The sequence below is a fragment of the Mixophyes fleayi genome, chromosome 4 (assembly GCF_038048845.1).
Source record: "Mixophyes fleayi isolate aMixFle1 chromosome 4, aMixFle1.hap1, whole genome shotgun sequence".
In the NCBI taxonomy this organism is placed as follows: Eukaryota; Metazoa; Chordata; class Amphibia; order Anura; family Limnodynastidae; genus Mixophyes; species Mixophyes fleayi.
The window spans coordinates 216087214-216108665 of NC_134405.1; the positions used below are offsets into that span (position 1 = coordinate 216087214).

Consider the following 21452-nt stretch of genomic DNA (forward strand, 5'->3'; position numbering starts at 1 on the left):
TATTGAAACACACAGCAGTTGAACATATTGTGGATTACCCAAGTACAACTGCTGTTTGCTGGCGGACCTAAGATTATGTGCTACTGCCATTGTTCTGTGTTTTTATCCTGTATTAAAAATTGTCTTAATCGATTGAAGGCTTTATGTGCTTTCCTGACTGCACCTTCTGGATAAATGTGAAGCATTAAACTCCCAAAAAATGGAGATACTCCATGCAATGCTTGACATATTGGAGATTAACACTTGAGAAACTGTGAATGAACAAAATTGGTTGTCATAGGCATCAATAATCCCTTTGACAACTGCATTTTGCAAGCAGCTTTAAGTTACTTTGGCTGTGGGGAGTGCTTTTAGCAATATGATGTACTTCCTACAAGATGATGAGTTTAAATGTTGCTTTTCAACCATAAAGCAAGAGACAATTTATTAAAATATGTACAGATAATCGTATTACCTTATTATTATATGGGTGCATTCTGTACCCATGTTTTTGCACTGTTTCCTGCTGATGAGTTGCTTACCTTCTGTCATTTTAGAACATATTGCGAACATTGCTTTTCTAGTGTACAATCAGTCATATGCTAGTCTCCATGACTTGAAAACACTGCCAATCACCTTCCTTACTTCTGCCAGGCCAATTTTAAATGCAGTAGGTGAATTATATTACCTTTATGATAATGTGTCATGGTTAATAATACCATTGGAGCCACTGTCTGGTATTTTCACAACTGAAAAGGGTGCGCAGAGTCTAATGCATCCTCGGTCTTCTCTAGGGAATCCCGCAAGTAAGTATGGACTTTGCTGCGTGGGATGCGCAAGTCACAGTTCTCCATGTTAGTCACCAGTGCAGTGGGGAGTAGGACAGGAATGGTCAAACGATCCAGGTCAAAGCCAAACAGTGGCAAAGTACACAGGTATAGTAAGAAGATCCGTCAGGAACAAGCAGAGGGTCAAATACCATACGAGCTGTGTAGAACCAAATCGGTATCCAGGAGAATGAGCCAAGAAACAAGCCAGAAGTCGGCATACACAGGAGACAGGAATAAAAAGGAAGTGCTGGAGCTGGTGTCAACCAATACTATGGCACCCTAAGGGTGCCAGAGTGTTCTTTATATAGGGAGGAGAGGAATCTCATTTGGTGGTCGGAACACAGCTGACCGCTGACAGGAAGCCGCAGAAGAGAGTACCATTGCTAAGCACAGCATGGTGTCCCATGCTCATGCAGCATGATGTCCCAGAGCCGGAAGCGGGTCCCGTTGCTAGGCAACGGGACGTGGAGAGCGGAGCAAGGCAGGCGACCGTCACCTGCACCGAGGAGGAGCGGAGGGATGGCGCCTGACATAATGTCTTTTTCAAGTAACATGTGATATAGCTAACGTGAACAATCACATTTCTGAACTATCTTTTGGGTTCTGAGAGGTATCACATAATCTTTTAGGTACACATGTAGCGATCATTGTTGACCATTGTTTCACTGCATATGTAAAAAATGGTGCATTTTAACTTCTCTTCTGTGGCGTAGATCACAACATAATACTCACTGTGGATGCATTCAGTACATCATCATCATCATCATCTTATTAAAAAATACAATAAATTTGGATTCCTAAGTGACTGTTACAGCACATTTAAAATAAATATTAACTGATGGGTCCTCCTAAACCATACATGCCCACAAACTTCGAATAATGCATTTAACATGCATTTTAACGTATATAAAATGCATGATAACAGATTCAACGCTAAAAATCATTGTTCCAAGTGAGTCCATAACCACTTGTGTTTACTTGCTTTGTATTACATTATTGCATTCTTCTTTGAATGCATTTGAATCTATACAATTATCTCTAAAATGCAAATAAAAACACTTGTGGGCTGATACAGAGTTGGCCACAAATAGGAATAAATTACTCCGCCTTTTCATCAGTAGCATATATGCCTGGTTCACAACAAGCCATCGTTATCAGCCAGTCTCAAGTCATCAATATATATATATATATCAGAATCCTGCAAGTCTGCATAGGTACAAATGCAACTGTCATCTTTCTGGGCATGTGCAGAGACGATTTCATGCAAGATGCGCTTTGCAAACTGGCGTACCTCTCACTATGCATCAGCCCCATGCAAAAAACATCTCCCTCAGTTTACCCTAAATGTGGCACTGCATTGGGAGTGCTTGAGTAAAACATCTAAGAGCCATTGGTAAATTGTAGAGTTTGATAGAGTTACTGTAACTATACATAAAATAAAATATGATTTCTTAGTTTGCCATCTTAAGTTTAATTAGTATTTACTTGTCTATTCATTCACCTATTTACCACCAGCTGGGGATATAGCTTTCTAAAATGTTGTCTACTGCCTCGTTGTGTTTTGCACTATGCAGATGGAATGCAGTATAATTGTTTGAAAATAAGTTGCCATATGGAGGAAAGCACAGAAGATTATTACATTAACACTTTTTTTTTACCATGCTGTTATTGTATCTAAACTTGTCTTGATGTATCTTTCAATAGGAAAAAGCTTGTATTGCTGGAACCCTGCATTATGTACTTTAGCATATGGTGTTGCAGAATTTGTGTTTGACGTTCAGTTTGTAATCTAATGACTTTTTTGAAGTCTTAACATGTTAATGACATTGCTGAGACGCTCTCTGTGCAATTAGTCGGACTAATACTTGCCTTAGGTGGGATTTATAGTACTTTGTTTTATATAATAGGCTTATTTGGATGATTTTGGAAGAGCTCATTTCCAAAATGTTATTATTATTACTTTTAGTAGTAATATACCTTCCAATTTAACAGTAGATGGGAACATTGTTCCTGTGGGAACTTGAGGATCTTAAGCTCTTAGTATTTATTTATTTATTTTAGAATATATTATTGTTCATTTTATTTGAAGACTGAATGCTATACTAAATATTATAGAACTTCTGCACAATAGCTTTTGTAACATTAATATGTTTGATAATAGAAATATAAACATTTTACTGCATTAAATTGTTTTCTAAAGTCTAGAAAATGTAATCTATTCCAACTGTGGAAATTGGAGAGAAAGTAAATAAATAAATATCCCTGTATTGATATGAGCTTTGTTGGCATGCAGTTAATGGGCAGTTTAATAACTCAGCACAGTTTCAGGATTGGAAATATCACTTATTTTATGTGCTGGGAGCAAAGATTTCCAGCAAGTTCATACAGTGCTTCTACAATAAAAAACAATATAAAATAAGACAGAGGTATTTACAGTGTTAAACTAAAGTGTAAAAGCAAAATTACAGAAATAAATAAGGGTAGAAAACAGGTACAAATTGGGGACCTGGCTGTGGCAGATTATAATGGGGTGGATAGAGCTTATCACCCACGGGCCAAGTGGTCCACAGATTCTAATTAGCGCACACCCGTCTTTTGCCAAGGAGGTGCACACAGCGGGATCCAAAGAGGCCACTGTACTCTGCGTCAGTTTCCTCTCCGCAACTCTGGGCCTGAATCCATATGACATAGTATATATCTCTGTTGCAAGGATGATTTTCAGGGAGTTATAAGGAGGTGATTTTGTACTGTGATTAGACCTAGGGGTATATTTACTAAACTGCAGGTTTGAAATAGTGGATATGTTGGCTTTATCAACCATTCAGATTCCAGTTATTATTTCTTTAGTACATTCTACTAGTACATTCTACAGCTAGAATCTGATTGGTTGCTATAGGCAACATCTCCACTTTTTCAAACCCGCAGTTTAGTAAATATACCCCCTAGTGTTTTTTATATGCAGACATGCAATACTGGTGTGTTACATGGAGAGCACATAAGACGAGATTGGTGGTAGTGGTAGGCAACACATGGCTTGTTACATACAACATAAAGTGATGTGATTCAAATAGACTTAGAATGTTCATTTAGAAAACCTTAACAAGTGAAAATTCAAAAGTCTCCATTAAGGAAGTAGTGCCCTTCTACAGTTTCTAATATTTGGGAATAAGAATCAGGTACATATTGACTATGCCACTTTCCAGCCATGAACCTCATCCACTAAGTCCTTCATCTAATTTGCCATGACCATAGCTTCAATCTGAGTGACCATGCTCCTTTTACTATACTATGAGGTAACTGAAGAGCCAACACAAGTGTATATATCAAGAAAACACTATTATTATTATTATTATTATTATTATTATTATTACTATTATTAGTTCACATGTTTATATGTTTATGGACAGCTGGTATTGAAATAATGTATTGCTTAGATGAGCTCCAATGAACATACATTGTTTCAACTATTTCTGTCTTATCTCCTTAGTTAATGTGCAAGTGGCTGATTCCACTTTGCTTAGATTTTGTGGAAAAAAAGTGTAAATTCGTTATAGAGACATCTCCTATGCATCTTACCATGTCACTGCTGAAGATTTATGAATGTTTGCTGACAAATATAAGGTGAGAAAACAAACTGTATATTTTTATTGATAGAACTCTTCGGTGGAGAACTGGGAAAAAAATATTTTAAATATACCAAAAGGAAAAGGACACATTTTGAGCAAGTTAACACATTGTGTTTGCAACAGTGCTCACACTTTATGTTCTCTGCTTATCATTATACCAATGTACTAGAATAACTTTCTTAATTATTATGCCATTTGCAAATTTCTTCAGTTCAGCCCTTTTGAACGGTAGCCTGACTAAGTAACTTATTTTTCCTAAAACAAATCACTGGTAATTAATTAGATGGAACAGGTGAAATGCACACAGATACTCATAGTAGGTTTTTTTTAAAAAAAAAACTAATTTGCAGCCTTCTATAAATAATTATTACACTTTTAATCAACAGCAGAGCAAATTTTGGTCATCAAGGTAAAACTCTTTTAGATTTACTGCAAGCCTTCTTTGTTGAATTGCAAATTCCAGCAAGCTTTTACTCACAGATAAATAATTATTTTTTCACAAATAAAAACTTAAAATATGATAATTCTACAACTTCAAATTTATTTCATAGTAAACTGCCTTTTTCTTAAAGGGTCTACTCCAACCTACGCAATCTAGATAGATATAAAACCGCTTCCTGGGCAGATGAGAAGCTCCAGTCCATTTGTGCTCTCTTGCTCATTACAAATGGTCCAGTTGGCTCTTCATTTGAACCTTTAAATATCATGCTTCCAAACCACCATTTTGTATCTGCAGTTGTAGCAGTTGTGTTCTACATATTTAACTATATGACCTAATCTGACCATTGTCCAGTATACCTGCCACGTTTGATGCACCCAAGCATGAACAAAAGCAGACAAGATGACATCACAACTGTACTAAAGTGGCTTTACTCTTCTTTGAATTATGTTTTTTGTGTTTCAAGTAGAGCTTTTATTGATGTGGAGATATTGGAAATATGTGTTATTAAAGTTGGGTTACATTGTGCTAATAATAGTTTTATCACTTTAGTTCTGGAAAATCGGGAGCCGATATTGAAGATGAAGTCCTTGATTTTTCAGTGGATACTAGTTCCCAAATTTACAACTCATATAATAAGAAGACAAATGAAGAGATCAAGAATACAATTGTGGCTTATGGTCTGTTTTCAATTATTTGGTCTGTTGGTGGAGTTCTTCATTTAGATTCAAAACCAAGGTGAATGTTATTAAAATGTATTTTAATGTTGACTTCCACTACTTATTTTTTGTGTATGGAATACTGTGCTACATAGTATCATACAAGAAGCAGGACCTTTGTGGTGCATTGCATCTATGTATCCACAGATACCCAGTTTGAGCAAGTTCATGGTCTATTTGAAACTAATGTGCAGAATTGTTGCAGTTTTGAAGGTAATACTCCAAAGTGCCTTTTCTGCATAAGTGAAGCATCACAGCAGAGAATACCCTAGAATCTCTTCCATTTATGTTGCATATTACTACTGAAAGTAAACAGACATTGAGGTTGCCTTTATTTCAATTGACAAATATTATTATTATTATATTATTAAATACTGACTGTTTTTTCATGTAGCACACAAATACTTGATAGCTTATTTATTTGTACACTGAAATTTAAAGTTGATATTTGTGTGCTACATGAAAAAACAGTCAGTATTTAACTTATGTGCAAAACAGAAAACTAGTTTGCACCCCTTGCATTGTAACATGGTTTTGTCCAGGAGACTGAAATAAGAAGTTTCTTAAGTTAAGATCCTTAATGAATCAGGCCCTGTATTTTTAACAGGTGACATTATGAGTTTTATCTTTCTTTTATATTTGCTGTTCGTTGCTTTTGGGTTTTATATATCACATATGTACTTACGAATCCTGCAATATATTGTCTGTTACAGCAGAGCATAGCTAAACCTGTATTCAACAACAGATGTATCTTTAAATCCACTCCTTTCTGTATATGGATGTGTGTATGTCTGAGTTTTATGCATTTTTAAAAAAAACAAAAAACACAATCTGTGTTTTGCGGGTCTCAATAAATCAGGCCCATACACCAAATGATATGTAATATTGTAAAAACCTTTATAAACAATAAGACCCCTCAATAATGCTTTAAATAGAATCAAAGACAACTCAACACCCAGCTATCAGGCAGTAATCAATGTTTAGCCATAAATAGAAATAAGCAATGAGCTGTATGTCATGGGTAGAGTGCAGGGGTTGATTAGGAAAGTATTTATACAGATAAGGTTATAATTATAATTTAATTTAATAATTGATAATAATTGTATTATTTAACATTCAAACAAAGACATCAGTTAATTACTTAACACTGTCCACATAGTTACATTTACAGCATGAAGTGGGAGGAACTTCCCTAACCAGATTAGAAGAGTTGGTAGCATATCACCAGGTAGTAACAGGCTCAGTGAAAGACAGCACATCAGTCCCTCGTTGTCATCACCCGAATCTCGCGGTACAGGGGGAGGGGGGAGCGATAAGATGGAGCACACAGTAGTTTGATGAGCTCCAATCACTATTGTGTGGGTGGAGCTGCTATCAGTGTGGGCGGAGCTGCTACCAGTGTGGGCAGAGAGGTTATCCCCAAGGCAGACTAGTGATTAAAGAACAGGGAAAATAATCAGTGTCCTCACGGGTGGCGAGCCCTCTGCTATGTCCGGGCACCTTACTTCTGTGCATCCTGTACCTCACTGATGGCAGCCCTGGTCCTATGTAATCATTCACATCACTCCATATAGCATAAGCAGTTAGTGGGAGATAGTTGAGATAAAGGTAAAGGCTGTGTGAGTGGAGGGGTGTTTGGATAAGTGATTCTGGATAAATGACTACCAGTGTGGGGAACTGTATGCAAATTTCTAAACCTCAGAGAAGATTATTCTCTAAGCTAACTGCGATTGGTATGAGGGTAGCTGGGCATGCACGGTCTCCACAAATGTTAATTCATAAATTGCAGGGTGTGCCAAACCTCCCAGCACCAGCCTTGTTTTCTCTTCCCACATCCACGATTGTCTGCAAATTAGGCAACTGCACAATTAAATTTATCTTGGTTCTTATTCTGTATATATGATGAAATGCACAGTAGAACTACTTAGTGCTAGTAACAGTGATCAGTTCTTATGCAGTATAGTTTAAAAGAAATTAGAAGTAATAATTTAAAATATCATCAACACACGATCACACAAAGTTGAGATTCATAGTGTCTTTGCCCTTTTTGTACCTTTTAAACTGAAAACTGTTACAAAATAGTATTCAAATGTTGGCAGCTCTTATTGATTTAAATATGGGCAAATCTACTCACAACACATCAGTTACAAGTTAGAGGACAACAATTTGTAATAAAGTTATGATTTTAATACTGGACATATGGATCAAAAGTATATATATATATATATATATATATATATATATATATATATAAAAATTTTATTTTTTTAAAAAAAAGGGAATTTATATTGTACCTGCTAGTGGCTAGGATGTCAAGAGACTGACAAAATGACTTTAAGAAATAAATCACACACAGGAGTATTTTACTTGGTCTCCATCGAGGCCAAACTTTGTGGCAAGTCTTTCATCAAAAACCTTTACAAGTTCAAGTAATGGCTCATTTTAGTGTTCAAAGTAGAAAGTTATGACATCTGAAAGATTGTGCCCATCAGCAAGCCCACAAAACATTCAGCACTTCCTCAATTTATCACTTAAAAATATTGAGGTGTTGTAGGTCATAAAGTGCATAGCCACAGTGTTATAGAGTTTTAGCACATCATAATGTGTCTGATGTAGAGCAAGAAATTGTTGTGAAATCCTATTATCATCCTAATTTAACTTCTGTTGTGTCTGCACTTTAAAAGAGCTATTGTTGGTTAATGTTGGAAGCAGTGTGCAAACTTTCAAACACAGACAGTTAAAAATATGCTTAAGCTGTTGTCAACTTAAATATGTGTTAAAATATCCAAGAAAATCAGAATTTGAATATAAACTTTATTACTGAGCATCATCGAGTGATAAGGTGACATTGTCAATGGCTTTTGTATCTTTCTAAATGGTAAGTTTGTTCAAATAATATTTACTTAACAAATTCGATGTTTCAATTAACTTACTTAATTTGAAGAATGAATGAAGCTGTGTCCCATTTAATGTTTACAGAGTGTAGAAGAAAAACTGTTAATTAACTAAAATAAGATAGTGTACCTTCCATGAAGGACATTTTGTAACCTTGAATTGTCTGTTTATATTTGTACATTGATTTGTCTTTTAAGCACATGCATCTTTTTTTGCAATTTGTACTTTATGTGGCTCATGTAAACTTGGGTGTACATTTTTTTTGTGTAAAATATGAATTTCCATACCGCACACACAAAAAATGCATACGCATACTTCTGTATGCCAATTTGACTGCATGTTATACTTATGAATAATTATGCTTAGAGAGACGGAATATGGCAGGGACACGGGTAAGAGAATTTTCACGTTATTTCAACTGTGTCAGACCTGGACACACCAGCAGATATGCCTGTAAGCAGGCAAATGTGTTGTTGGTGCTTGATCCCTGGTGCCAACTGTCACCGCACAGGGATCTTAGATCCAAAACTCACACTATACACCCAGTACCTAGGGTTCACAAATCACACAAGAAAGGACAATAGAGAAGATAATATAGTATCTCTATTACATAATAATTCAACTATATAACAGCTACACTTATCAATAGCGAGGGGGTTCACCAACCCATTACTTTGGACCCTTACCCACACAGTTTCTAGTTAAGTCTCCGGTGACACATTTGCAATACTCCCAGAGAAATGTTGCTGTTCCATTTTGCAGGATATCCACTTAGCAAGGTAGTAAATTAACAGCACAACAGTCTAATACAGGGTTTCCCAAACCCAGTCCTCAGGGCTCCCTAACAGTGCAGGTTTTCTGGATCACATGTGACATAATTAGGACCACCTGTGGATCTGTTACAATGTGTCAGTCACTAATGAATACACCTGTGCTCCAGCAAGGAGATATAGAAAACCTGCACTGTTAGGGAGCCTTGAGGACTGGGTTTGGGAAACCCTGGTCTAATAGCACAATGTCACTATCAGACCTGATGGAAGCTTAGACTTCAACATCACTATTCAACAACCACAAATCGCTCCAGTTCCTTCTTTTTAAGGAATACCATTTCCCACAATATGGAGCTCCACCCAGGGAGGGTACCAGATATTTTGAATACCTCAGATTGGGCAAAAGTCACAAAGTGACTGACTGGGTTGTCACTCTTCATTATCTGTGCCCTCCTCGAAGCCCTCATCGTGCACTTGGATGTCTACATTATAGAACAATAGGTATTTCATCATGGTAATAAAGGGTTCACGCCTTGTTGAACAGAACATCCCCGAGTTGTCCCCTTCCATGATTTAAGTACCAGCTGTTGCTATCTCCCTGTTTGGGAAAGAAGGAGGGGGGATGTGGGGTAAAGCAAGGTGCTGTCATACATTAAACATCCAGTTTAAGTAGGAGCCACCTGGCTACATTTAAGAACTAACAAGTACAATTATCATATACATTGATAATCAAAACAATAACCAACAGTACAACATCACAGTAGATAAATTTTTCCATGCACAACATCAATGAATTGCACTTGCATACCCAGTACGTTTGGTGTATTGTTGCATACGGAACCCTGAGTACATGCCAATTGGTATTCCAAATTAAAGGCTATCATGATTGTAGCAGATACAGTGTCTACTCTTTGCTAACTTGAATTAGCGATGGCAGTAACAGATGTATAGATTCTAGCGAACACCTAGTTTTTGCCAGGGACCACTGCAAGTAGATTTAGGCTTCGCTGCTGGTGGGTTCACAGGTTGTGGTCCTCTACCCTGCCTCCAGGTGCGACGCACTGGTATGTACAGCAAGAAGAGTCTTGCGCTGTACCTTGTCCTTATTCATTGCTTTTCCCCTCTCTCTCATTGTGCTGTGTTTTATCCTGCCTTTCATTTTTTGTAAGTTTCCCCCTTTCTTCTTGCAGCCTCTATCCCCCTCCTTTCTCACTTACCCCGCACCTTTGTTTCCATTCTCCCCTTTTATAGTTTTTATAGTGCTTTTCCTTCCCCTGTCAACCGTGTGTTAGACCTTTATTCCCCCTTATTGTTGTCACCATGCTCTGCCCCCACCACTCCATAGTTCCACAAGCCTGGATGCGGGACCACAATCCATCTCGAGTCCCACCCCACCAATCTTGACTGGTTGGGCCGCATCTGCACTGCAGCCTGCTCTCTGCCGGTGACTGAGGCATCTGGGACAGCTACTGCCCGTTAGACACCCCATGTCTTTCCATCACTGATTTTAAAGAAGGGCTCTATTGTGTCCTACAGCAGTCTTGCCCTCCAATTTTCTCATAGTGGCCTGTCTCATATTTTAGGGTTCCAGCTTGCAGTTCCCTGAATGGAACTGCAACAGCAGTAGGAAGATGTTTGCCAGGCTCAGGACAAATTGGGTTTATCAGGCACGCTAGTTCTCAGTGTGTATGTGAGACATGCAGGGGATTGAGGTTTGGGCACGGATCAGATATTCTGAGTACAAGGGATGATTCCTTGAACTCGGGGCAGAGCCACTGTAAATTTATGTGGCTGCTTCAGTGGCACATGAGAGGGGGTCACTGCAAGGCTAGTAGACAGTTAGGTCATACAGTAGACATACCAAGACAAGGGGGTGACATGGTACGATTTGCAAACACAGCTATCCTCCGGGGTCTGGAGGCCATTTCTCAGTAAATGATTGACCAGGGTTTCTATGTGTATTTGCCATTACTGAGGTGAGTAAGAAGAAGTTAGCGCAGGCCAGGAGGAAAGAGAGAATAGGGGAGTAAGCTGTCCGGTCCTATATTAACTGCATGCTGGGTTTTGTGGGCCCAATGACATCAGGATGTGTTAATGTGACGATATGGTCTTGAGGGCTTACGAGGAGGATTTTAGTAAAAGAATGAGCGGAGTGGCTACCATTCCATTCAGTTACAAAGACGTTGAGATTTGGATGGCAGTTCAACAAGCTATCTGCGCCTGGCCAACCAAGCTCGTCTTTTCTTGGCAGAAACAAGTGTTTCACCTTTAACAATTCCCAGTGTCATAGGGTACACTATGCAAATTCAAGCCCCTGTGATTCCCTGTAATGTGACAAAGTTTTATCCGATAGTCAAGTTCTGTTCTAGGTGCTTGGTGTATCAATTGCACATGATAAATCTGAAGGCCCTTCCACATGCTGGTCATTTCTGGGCATTGAAATTGACACAGTACTGGGTTGCCTTTTGTAAGTTAGGTGTTTGGTTAATGTATTTATTCGAAAGATTCAATTGGCGTTAGGGTCCCTTAATTTTGCTTCTGCATTATAAAAATATCTTATACTTAAAATCTGCTACTTGCTTGAACTCTCGACAAGCCAGATGGAAGCCAAACTTTTTAACTGGGCTCATGCTTCCAGTTTTTCTGGTCATGCCGAAATCAAAAAGACCAAAGAACTAATCTCCCGAAGTTATTGGTGGCCATCCCTATCCTCTAATGTTCAACAGTATGTCTCCTCCTGCACTACCTGTGCACAAAGTAAAATTCTCAGACAGAACCCATATGGGTATCTGCATCCTTTATCTGTTTTTGGATCGTCCATGGAGTCATCTATCAATGGACTTTATCACGGATCTCCCATTATCCAAAGGTTTCTCTTTGGTCTAGGTAGTTACTGATCGCCTCTCTCGAGCAGCCCATTTTGTACCTTTGAAAGGTCTACCTTCCGCTTCTTTCTTGGCTCAACTCTTCATAAAAGAGATCTTTCGTTTACATGGATGCCCGGATGAAATCATTTCTGATCTCGGTACCCAGTTTGTGGCTAAATTCTGCAGGGCCTATTGTCATCTTTGTGGAATCAAGTTGAAATTCAGATAAGCAGAGGAGCCTATCATCCTCAGAACACCAGTCTCACGGAGAGGACCAATCAGAAACGGGAAAAAATCTAAGATGTTATATTTCACCTTCTCATGACAATTGGGCTGACTTATTACCCTGTGCCGAATTCGCCCATAATAATTTTTCTCATGAGTCCACTTCCGTTTCTCCCTTCTATACACTTCCAGGGTTTCATCCAAAACTTCCTCCATTTACAGACTTTTTTCCCTCTAGGTTTCTGGCAGTTGAGTCACTGTTTCAAGATTTCTCATCCCTTTGGTGTTTCGTCAAACAAAATTGAACTCTAGCCTCTCTCCAGTAAGAGATTCTTTGATAAGAGAAAATGACCGACCCTCTTACTTAATCCTGGAGATAAAGTTTGGCTGTCTACATGGAATATCCGGCTTCCACAAAGTTTTCTCCCCGTTTTATTGGTCCATTCAGAATCTTGGAAGTCATAAATCCTGTAGCCTTCAGACTGGAACTTCCTCTAAACTTGAAGATTCCTAATGTCTTCCATGTCTCCCTGCTTAGTAAGCTTCAAAGTAAAAGATGTGCTGCGCACTATGGGGCTTTTATGCCTATGATAGTTGTGTAGGAAACAACATGCCATCACCACCTTGTCTATTTTGTCAAGGTGAAGATTAATGGCGGTATGAAGAATCCTGAACTTGTTACTTTATATACTAAAAGCATTCTCCACTACTCGCCTTGCTCTTGATAATCTGTAATTGAATATTCTTCTTTCTGGAGTAAGTGCTTTTTGGGGGACAAGGTTTTTAAAATAGTAACTTGGAGTGCAAACACTTCGTTGGCCACAAAAACAAAATTAGGCCCTAATTTAGTTTGGGTCTGTGTGGGCAAATTAAAATTAAGTCCATTACTTTTAAGGTTGTCATGGAAGGGCGTCTGTTCCAATACCCTACCATCAGACACTTTCCTATTTTTGCCAATGCCCATGAAGACAAATTCATATTTTGCAATCAATATGGCCATCAGGATAATACTGAAGAATCCCTTGTAGTTGTAGAAATAGAAACATATTTTAGAGGGTGGCATAATTTTGACCTGTTTTCCATCTATAGCTCTGTCACAGTTTGGGAAAATCCACATGGCAAGCTGTTCAAATAGCTTGTCATTCCTCAACCTAAATACATGCATATATTGTTATCATAGTAACTATTTTAAAAAAAAAATTGCACAGCATTCTGCCTTTATTGAACAGGAGTTTTCTGATGTGTGAAGGATGCGGTGGAGACATCTGCTCCCACGTAGCCAAGTTTTGAAATCACTAGCTAAACCACCAGGCAAATCACCGGGCAACCCACCCTGCAACAAGGTCAACAACCTGGCAGAAGGGGAAAGAAAAGGCTGTGAGAGACAGAAAATACCAGGGTCATGACTCATCGGATGCTTGACTCAGCCAATAGGCTGAGAGATAATGAAGATGACAAGTCTGACCTTATGTGTGGGGCAATAGCTAAAAAATTAAAATGCTTAGATGTGGGAAACAGGGCAGAGGCCGATCATTTAATTTGAAAGTACTTTAAAGGACCAACAGAGGGGAACTCACTCAGTACATGGGGTTGACAGAGTTCCCCCGAGCCATGCCCAAGACTTTTACAGGCCTTCCCTTTCCCCTATTTTGCTCCTCCCTCCCCATAGGCAACATCAGCTGCTGGAAAGATGGTCCAGTACCCCTCCTGACTATAGAAGAGGTACTGGACTGTACCACTCCTATAGTCAGGAGGGGCACTGGACCATCTTTCAAGCACCATGCAACATTTAATAATCTCAGTTTATATTTTAATTAAAAAAATGTTTTTACAATCTGAGTATTTCTTTCACAAACCATTATATATTGTCCCTGGAGAGCTTGTATGATAGCCTCACAGGTCTCAGGTATGATCAGAGCCAGAGTTTGAGGTAAAGTAGCTGTGCTGAACTTGAGATTAACCAGTGCTCTTTCAGTAGCCAAAAATCTTAGGATAGAAACCAGTCTCTGCTCTACATAAATATTAGTCCTTCTTTTGCACGAGTGGGGTGACCATTTGTACAAGCTGTTACGTGATGAAGAACGGTGGTAGTCAGCACACCGATGCTGACTACCCCAACAACACTTACCCTGACATCTTCACACCAAAGGGTTCCTTCCCGACCAGGCTCCAGGACGACTGATGTGCCAAGTGACTGGAAGCAATCACGATGAATAAAGAAGCCGCCGCGACTTGATGACATCACTGTCAACCTCAACACTGTTATCGGTGCTGTTAAGGTGGTAATGTAAGTATGCGCCATGGTCAATATACTTCACAAAGTATTGTACCACAGTTGTACTTTACAAACTATTGTACATTGTCCATGGCCACATACTTACATGACCCCTTAACAGCACCGATAACAGCGTTGCAGGTTGGCAGTGATGTCATCAAGACGCAGTGGCTTCTTCTTTCATCGTGATTGCTTCGAGTCACTTTGCACATCAGTCATCCTGGAGCCTCGTCAGGAAGGAGCCCTTCGTTGTGAAGACATTGGGATAAGTCTTGTCGGAATAATCAGCATCATTAATCCATACCCCACCGATGAAGAATCTGCATTTTGCACCTGATCCCTTATGCAGAATCTGACTCTTTACAACTGAATCCTGATGCAGATTTCACACTTCTGATGTAAAACCTGCACTTTGTAACTGTATACTGATGAAGAATCTGCACTTTGTAACTGAATCCTGATGCAGAACCTGCACTTTGTAACTGTATACTGATGAAGAATCTGCACTTTGTAACTGAATCCTGATGCAGAACCTGCACTTTGTAACTGAATAATGATGTAGAACCTGCACTTTGTAACTGAATCCTGATGTAGAACCTGTACTTTGTAACTGATTCCTGATGCAGATTCCGCACTATGTAAATGATTCCTGATGAAGAATCTACAAATTTGTATCGTATACAAATCCTGATGCAGATTCTACACTTTGTAACTGGTTCCTAATGCAACTGATTCATGATGCAAATTCTGCACATTGTAACTCAATCCTGATGCAGAATCTGCATTATGAGTTTTTGTTTGGCATGAACTATCAAAAATTCTGTAAGAATACATGTGAATTAGTACAAAAAAAAAATCATGATACAATATGTTATTATGTGGTTTCACAATGACTTAAATAGATTTATTTAATAATATTAAAGTAGAAAATTCTAGAAAAAAATATGCTTTATTGCAATTAATGCTGGATTGTGCAATTATTTTTGTGTTTACTGTTCTTTGTATATATTTCCACCATCTCAAGGGTCTAAAAGGCCATACAGTTGAATGTAATATAATCTTACTTTTCTTTTTTTTATTATTTGCAGATTTAGTGACTATTTGAAAAACCTATGTGACCAGGCTTACAACAATCCAAAATCTGGTCTTCAAATCCCAAGGTCTGTCCAGTTACCAAAAGGTGAAAGTGTCTATGATATTGTATACATTAAGAGGAAATCCTCCTTTTGGTGCTTGTGGAAAGATCTTGTAACTTCTATTAACATTGAGGAGCAAATCAAGGTATGACAGCCTACTGCCATAGTGTTGTGTCAACACTTATTATATTGTTTGTATTATTAGTCAATATTATATTTTAGAATTAATGCATTTCTATACTAATTTATGCGCAAATCGATCCCACTTTTTTAATTTAACATTCGTAACTGATCATTATAATTAATAAAGATTTTAATTAGCATTGCTTATGTTTTTGTTTTTATCTGTGATTTTGGAATAGCCATACCCCTATAATGGCAGCAGTTAAATTTTATATTTAGAGACTGAAGATTTTTGTGTTCTATTAGTAATTAAAAGAAAGGGTAGGGAAGAGCATACAATCTTGTGGACTCCATACAGATACGTTGTAATGTTTTTGGATTTATGAAGATGACATCTGAACCTTTAATTCTCAAATTATTTGTATTTACTAAACTTCATTTAAGAAAGGAGCAGCTTAATTCTATGGTGTTTTTGTATTATTTTCATCACAAATATTATATGATAACCACTTTAGCTCCACAAATTTTGTATTACGTATATTAATATGTCTAACTGCATTAATAGCTGACACAAGTAGAAAGTAATTTGTGCATCACTCCATGTATATTGTTATCTTTAAAACATTATTTCCTCTACATTAAACAGTTTTTAGTCCTGATTTGCATAGCTGGTATTAAGTCATTACTCAGAGTAAAAGCTATCTTAAAAGCATGCTTATTTGTTGTCTGTTATTCTTAATTATCCTAGAGACAAATGTTATACCATGTAATGGAAAAATCAGACTAGTTAAAATGTTTAGGAGTGTTAATGTGCTTACATTTGTCTGTGTGTAGAGAAGAAATTTCATATAATAGGCTGCAATCATCATATGTGTTGTTCAAGTAAAACACGTTCACATATTGAATGTTTTAATCTTAATAACGTTCAGTATGTAGCTGCAATATGATAGAATGAGCTTCTATTTAAACGTCCATGAATTTACAAAATGTGATACTTCACAAAATTACTTTACCTACCTTCAGTGCAACTTATGTCCTGTAAATGTTTTAAGGTTGCAGAAGTGCTGACCCCTACTGCAATTTCTATTTTTTTTTTTATATTATCCACAATAGCTTATCCAAAGATTGTGAAGTGAGGAGGATGCACCAGATTACATTACACTTGCTCCACTTACTCTTTTTTGTGCCAATGGAAGTGCAACTTGGTAATATGTGAACAATGTGATCAACACTTGGGGGTAAATGTATCAAGCCGAGAGTTTTTCGGTGGGTTTCAAAAGTGGAGATATTGCCTATAGCAACCAATCAGATTCTAGCTGTCATTTTGTAGAATGTACTAAATAAATGATAGCTAGAATCTGATTGGTTTTTAAACCCGAGGAAATACTCTCAGCTTGATACATTTACCCCTTGATGTGGCAGGTGCTAGATCACATTATTCATCTAAGTTCAATGTACTCCATGTATACATCTTTTTTTGTATTCGCTCAGTGAATAATTTCCATGTTATCACCTAGGGATAGATTTTCTAAAATGTCCAAAAAGGAAAAGTGGAGGTTTTGTCCCTAGCAACCATTAAGATCCTACCTGATAAGTTCTAGAAAATGATAGCTAGAATCTGGAATTGTTGTTTTAGTAAATCTATCCCTTGGTCTATTAGAAAATATGCAATATAAAATAAAGGTATAGCATTTCCACAACTACACAATAAGGCTCAGATACAGAAAGCATGAAATATGTAATAAAAAAGTCACACAAAAGCAAATGGAAAATACCTACTTTAATGCTAAACTGTGTAATTATTTAACAATTATCACAGTCTAGGGCTAGTGCCCTCTAAGCTTTGACAGTGAATAGCCTGAAACCCATAAACTTTGCCACATGTTCTAAAAATAACTACCTTATGTCTAATGCTGATATAGTATAAGCATTATTTTTTGTGTTTGTATTTTCGAATGACAGGTACACTTTATCAACTAAACGATCTACTAGCATTGCTGAGTCACAAAAAAACTATTGGTAAAATGATAAGCTGTATTTTGTGTAATGCTACAGATATAAGATCACTCTGTATTAAATACCATATTTCTTGGTAGATGGTGCATGATGCTGACAAGGTGTAATTGTAGCGAAACAAGCAAATAGGAAGATTGTTCAATCACATCCATGCCATATGTGTGCTTCCAAACACATTGCTAATCAACTGGTGACAAAAAGTACAGTTAGCGTATTGTTGGTGGCCGTGTTAAGACAGCATGGAGCCTTAATGCAACTAGGAAGTAATATAGGAAGTGACATGTTATTTGTCAGATAATATTTTTTTTCTTTATTTCTCCCCTAATACCAAACAATAACCTGTGTCCCAACATAAAGACTGATGCAAGCAGTATGCAACTGATGGTAAGTATAGTAATACTTTACACGTAAAAGGAACATTATTTGCTGAAAAATAATATCTAAATATTATCCATAGGAAAAGCATGTATGTGTCTATCTAATATAAGTAACACAGACTGATGTGAAAAAAAATATTGTAAAGTATTGAGGCAACAGATTATAAATTAGAATTTGGCAAACATTATTGAAAGACTAAGTGGCAATGAATATGCTGTACACATGGTTTTCTACATTAATTATGGTTTTTGCATGAGGAGGTACGAGTCATTCTCATGCCTTACATACCATCTGTGCAATTTAAATACAGGACAGAATACTGATTTGTTCAATTGCAATGTTTTCTTTCTTTGAAATTTCATTTAAACACATCTCTGTATTAAATATATATTATACTTGCCACCATGTTTGCTTAAAGCAAACAATTCCTGCTTCTATAAATGTGACACCCACGTTTCAGAAGAAAGGTGATCCATAAACTAATTTTAAAGTACTGCACATTTAATTACATTTTTTATAGAATATTCAGTTTCTTAATGCAGCCAGATGCCTTGTTGCAAAATATTGGAAAAACCCAGATCCCCTTCTAGACAACAACTCCTAAATAAAATTTGGTATTTGGCATATATGGAAAAAATGTCAGCATATTTAAATAAAAAAACTCATAAATTCATCCAAATCTGGAATGAATGGTTCATTTATATTAATTCCTCTGATCCCAAACCATTGCCTAACCAAACTCAAAATATATCCTCCCTTTTCCTATAAATTATATTGAACACAGATGAACACAGAATCATATTTCAAAATATCAATCCACCAGGAGCAGGGGCGAGCTGGGCCGGCGGGCAGTGGGCATGTGTCATGTGATGCGGCCGCCTGTGCGGCGTGTGCCCCCCCGGGCTGACGTCCGTCAGCCCGCGCCTGACCAGGAGTCCCAGATTAGGTACAAGATTTGGTCTCAATCCCCCCCTTATTCCCCCTTACCTCCTCCATTTATTACCTTATTTATAGTCACACCCCTCATATTTCTTAAAATAAGTTATTAATAACTTTCAATTGCTATATCTTGTCTATATATATATGTATTATGTTAACACCCCATTTAGAATTGTTCTTTTTATTCCTATTTACATAAGATGTTATTTAATTATGTCTTTAATGAATTATAACAAATCTTTATAACGTGTGACAAAAATTTAAAAATGAAAACTTAAAAGAGCTTTATCTCAATTATCTTCCATTCTAAAGGGGTTTACTGTCCCCTTATGTGGATGTAAGGAGTTGTTACATTAGCTGGATATGGCATCCGCCATATTACAGCAATATTTGTCAATTCTAAATACATAGAGGTCTATGCTGTGTGTTATGTTCTAAGGAATCATAGAGCAAACATTGGTGAGTTTCCCTATGCAAGAATTTCTGTAAAATTATATGATTTATTCGGTTGATAGGAATGCAACCAACTTTATACTCTGATCACAAATATTACCTTGGTCCTGCTATCCTATTATTCAAAGTGGGGTAAAATAATTATTTTATTGGTCACACACCATTTAAACTCTGTGTTAATTTTTGCACTACTTGCTTGTGTACTGTATATTGTCCTACAAATCAAGAACATTTATAATGATGTGACATTTGTATATACTAGGGCAAGTGACAACTATAACGGTAAGACCAGCATCAAATTTCATATGAACAAAAATTTGGATTGACGCTGACAAATGACAACAATTGTTTAAATGATCAATTGTCATCGTTAGGTCTAATTTGAACTTAAAATTTTGTTGAGACTAACAAGTGACTATGATGTTTGAGGAGTTAGTATCATTTGGTTTAAAAAAATCTGAAACTTTAATGTGTAATTATAACATTTGATTATGTTGAAACATGTATCTCTAAATTTAACTCTACATATTGAAGTAACCACATGTACTGTGGGCAAAGACAATTCAAACTCAGTTTCTTATTACAATTTCTGCTTATTGTTATCCAGTATTGCACAATATATAGACTCATTCTGCTAAATCCTACAATATATTTCCCAACTCAAGGCAACAACTTCCCACTGGGAAAGGTTAAGCTGTGATCATGCATATACTAATGTGATAGTGTGACTGATTTATTTACAACCTTACAGTCAGCAATAATTTCATATTGTTAAGGACTTGCCTCCAGTGGTAACCTGCAGTGGTAAGTGCGATTTAATTTATTATTGGAAAAAGAGAGAAAGAAAGAAAGGAGTAGTATTTTGTGTGCACTCTTTTATACAAATGGTTGTAATATATAATGGTATTATAAAAACAAATAAACTTTATTGTTGATTATATTAAAAATTGTCACAGCGAAATATTAAAAATGATGAATGACATGTTGAAACCTGTAATAATTCAGTTAAAAGGTAGATGTCTACCAAGCTGGCTTGCTGCTATGAATTTATGTAGTTAGCGGTAAACGAGTATATAACAGTACACTCAATTGGTATGGATCTATAACTAGGAGTTCCTATAATGGGTCTCTGCTGCTAAGGTATCAGCAGGGATCCATGAATAAGGTTGATAAACAAAACTTGGTGTCTATAAACCAAATTACTAGTTGTCACTTAGATAGGTTTTAGCTTAATAATATATGAAAGCTAAAAACTTGTAATTGTCTATCCAGTGTGTAATTATAAAGGGCTGGTTCCTAAATACTCCTGATAAATTCAGCCTAATATCTGGCTGGTAACGGAACCTCAATCCCTTAATTGGTGTCTATAAACCAAATTACTAGTTGTCACTTTAATAGGTTTAGCTTAATGATATATGAGAGCTGAAAACTTGTAATTGTCTATCCAGTGTGTAATTATAAAAGGCTGGTTCCTAATGCTCCTGATAGATTCAGCCTAATATCTGGCTGCTAATGGAACCTAATGCTAATCTCCTAGCTAACAGTGTACTAACTATCAACCTGTATTAATATAGTAATAAAAATAGAGCAGCAAGCTCAGCGTAACGCCGACGCGCGTTTCGCTTCTGAGCTTTGACAAGGCAACCCGATGGACAGTTGTGGTAGGCTCTATAAAGGGGAAATTCCCGCCCCTTACGTGACGTACATAGATCAGCTGAGCCGAGAATTCAAAGGCTCGCTATTTCTATGAGTCTGTGAATGGTGCTTTGTGTCACATGATAC

At 37.1% G+C, this 21452-nt stretch overlaps 1 protein-coding gene across 1 annotated transcript in view; it reads left to right on the forward strand.

Annotated features, from left to right (window-relative positions):
* LOC142150794 (dynein axonemal heavy chain 3-like) overlaps positions 1-21452 on the forward strand; it is a 947133-nt gene that overhangs the window by 449973 nt on the left and 475708 nt on the right. The window contains 4 exon segments of the mRNA XM_075205980.1: positions 4297-4430; positions 5427-5612; positions 15714-15906; positions 18258-18284. Coding sequence (XP_075062081.1) covers positions 4297-4430; positions 5427-5612; positions 15714-15906; positions 18258-18284 — 540 coding nt within the window.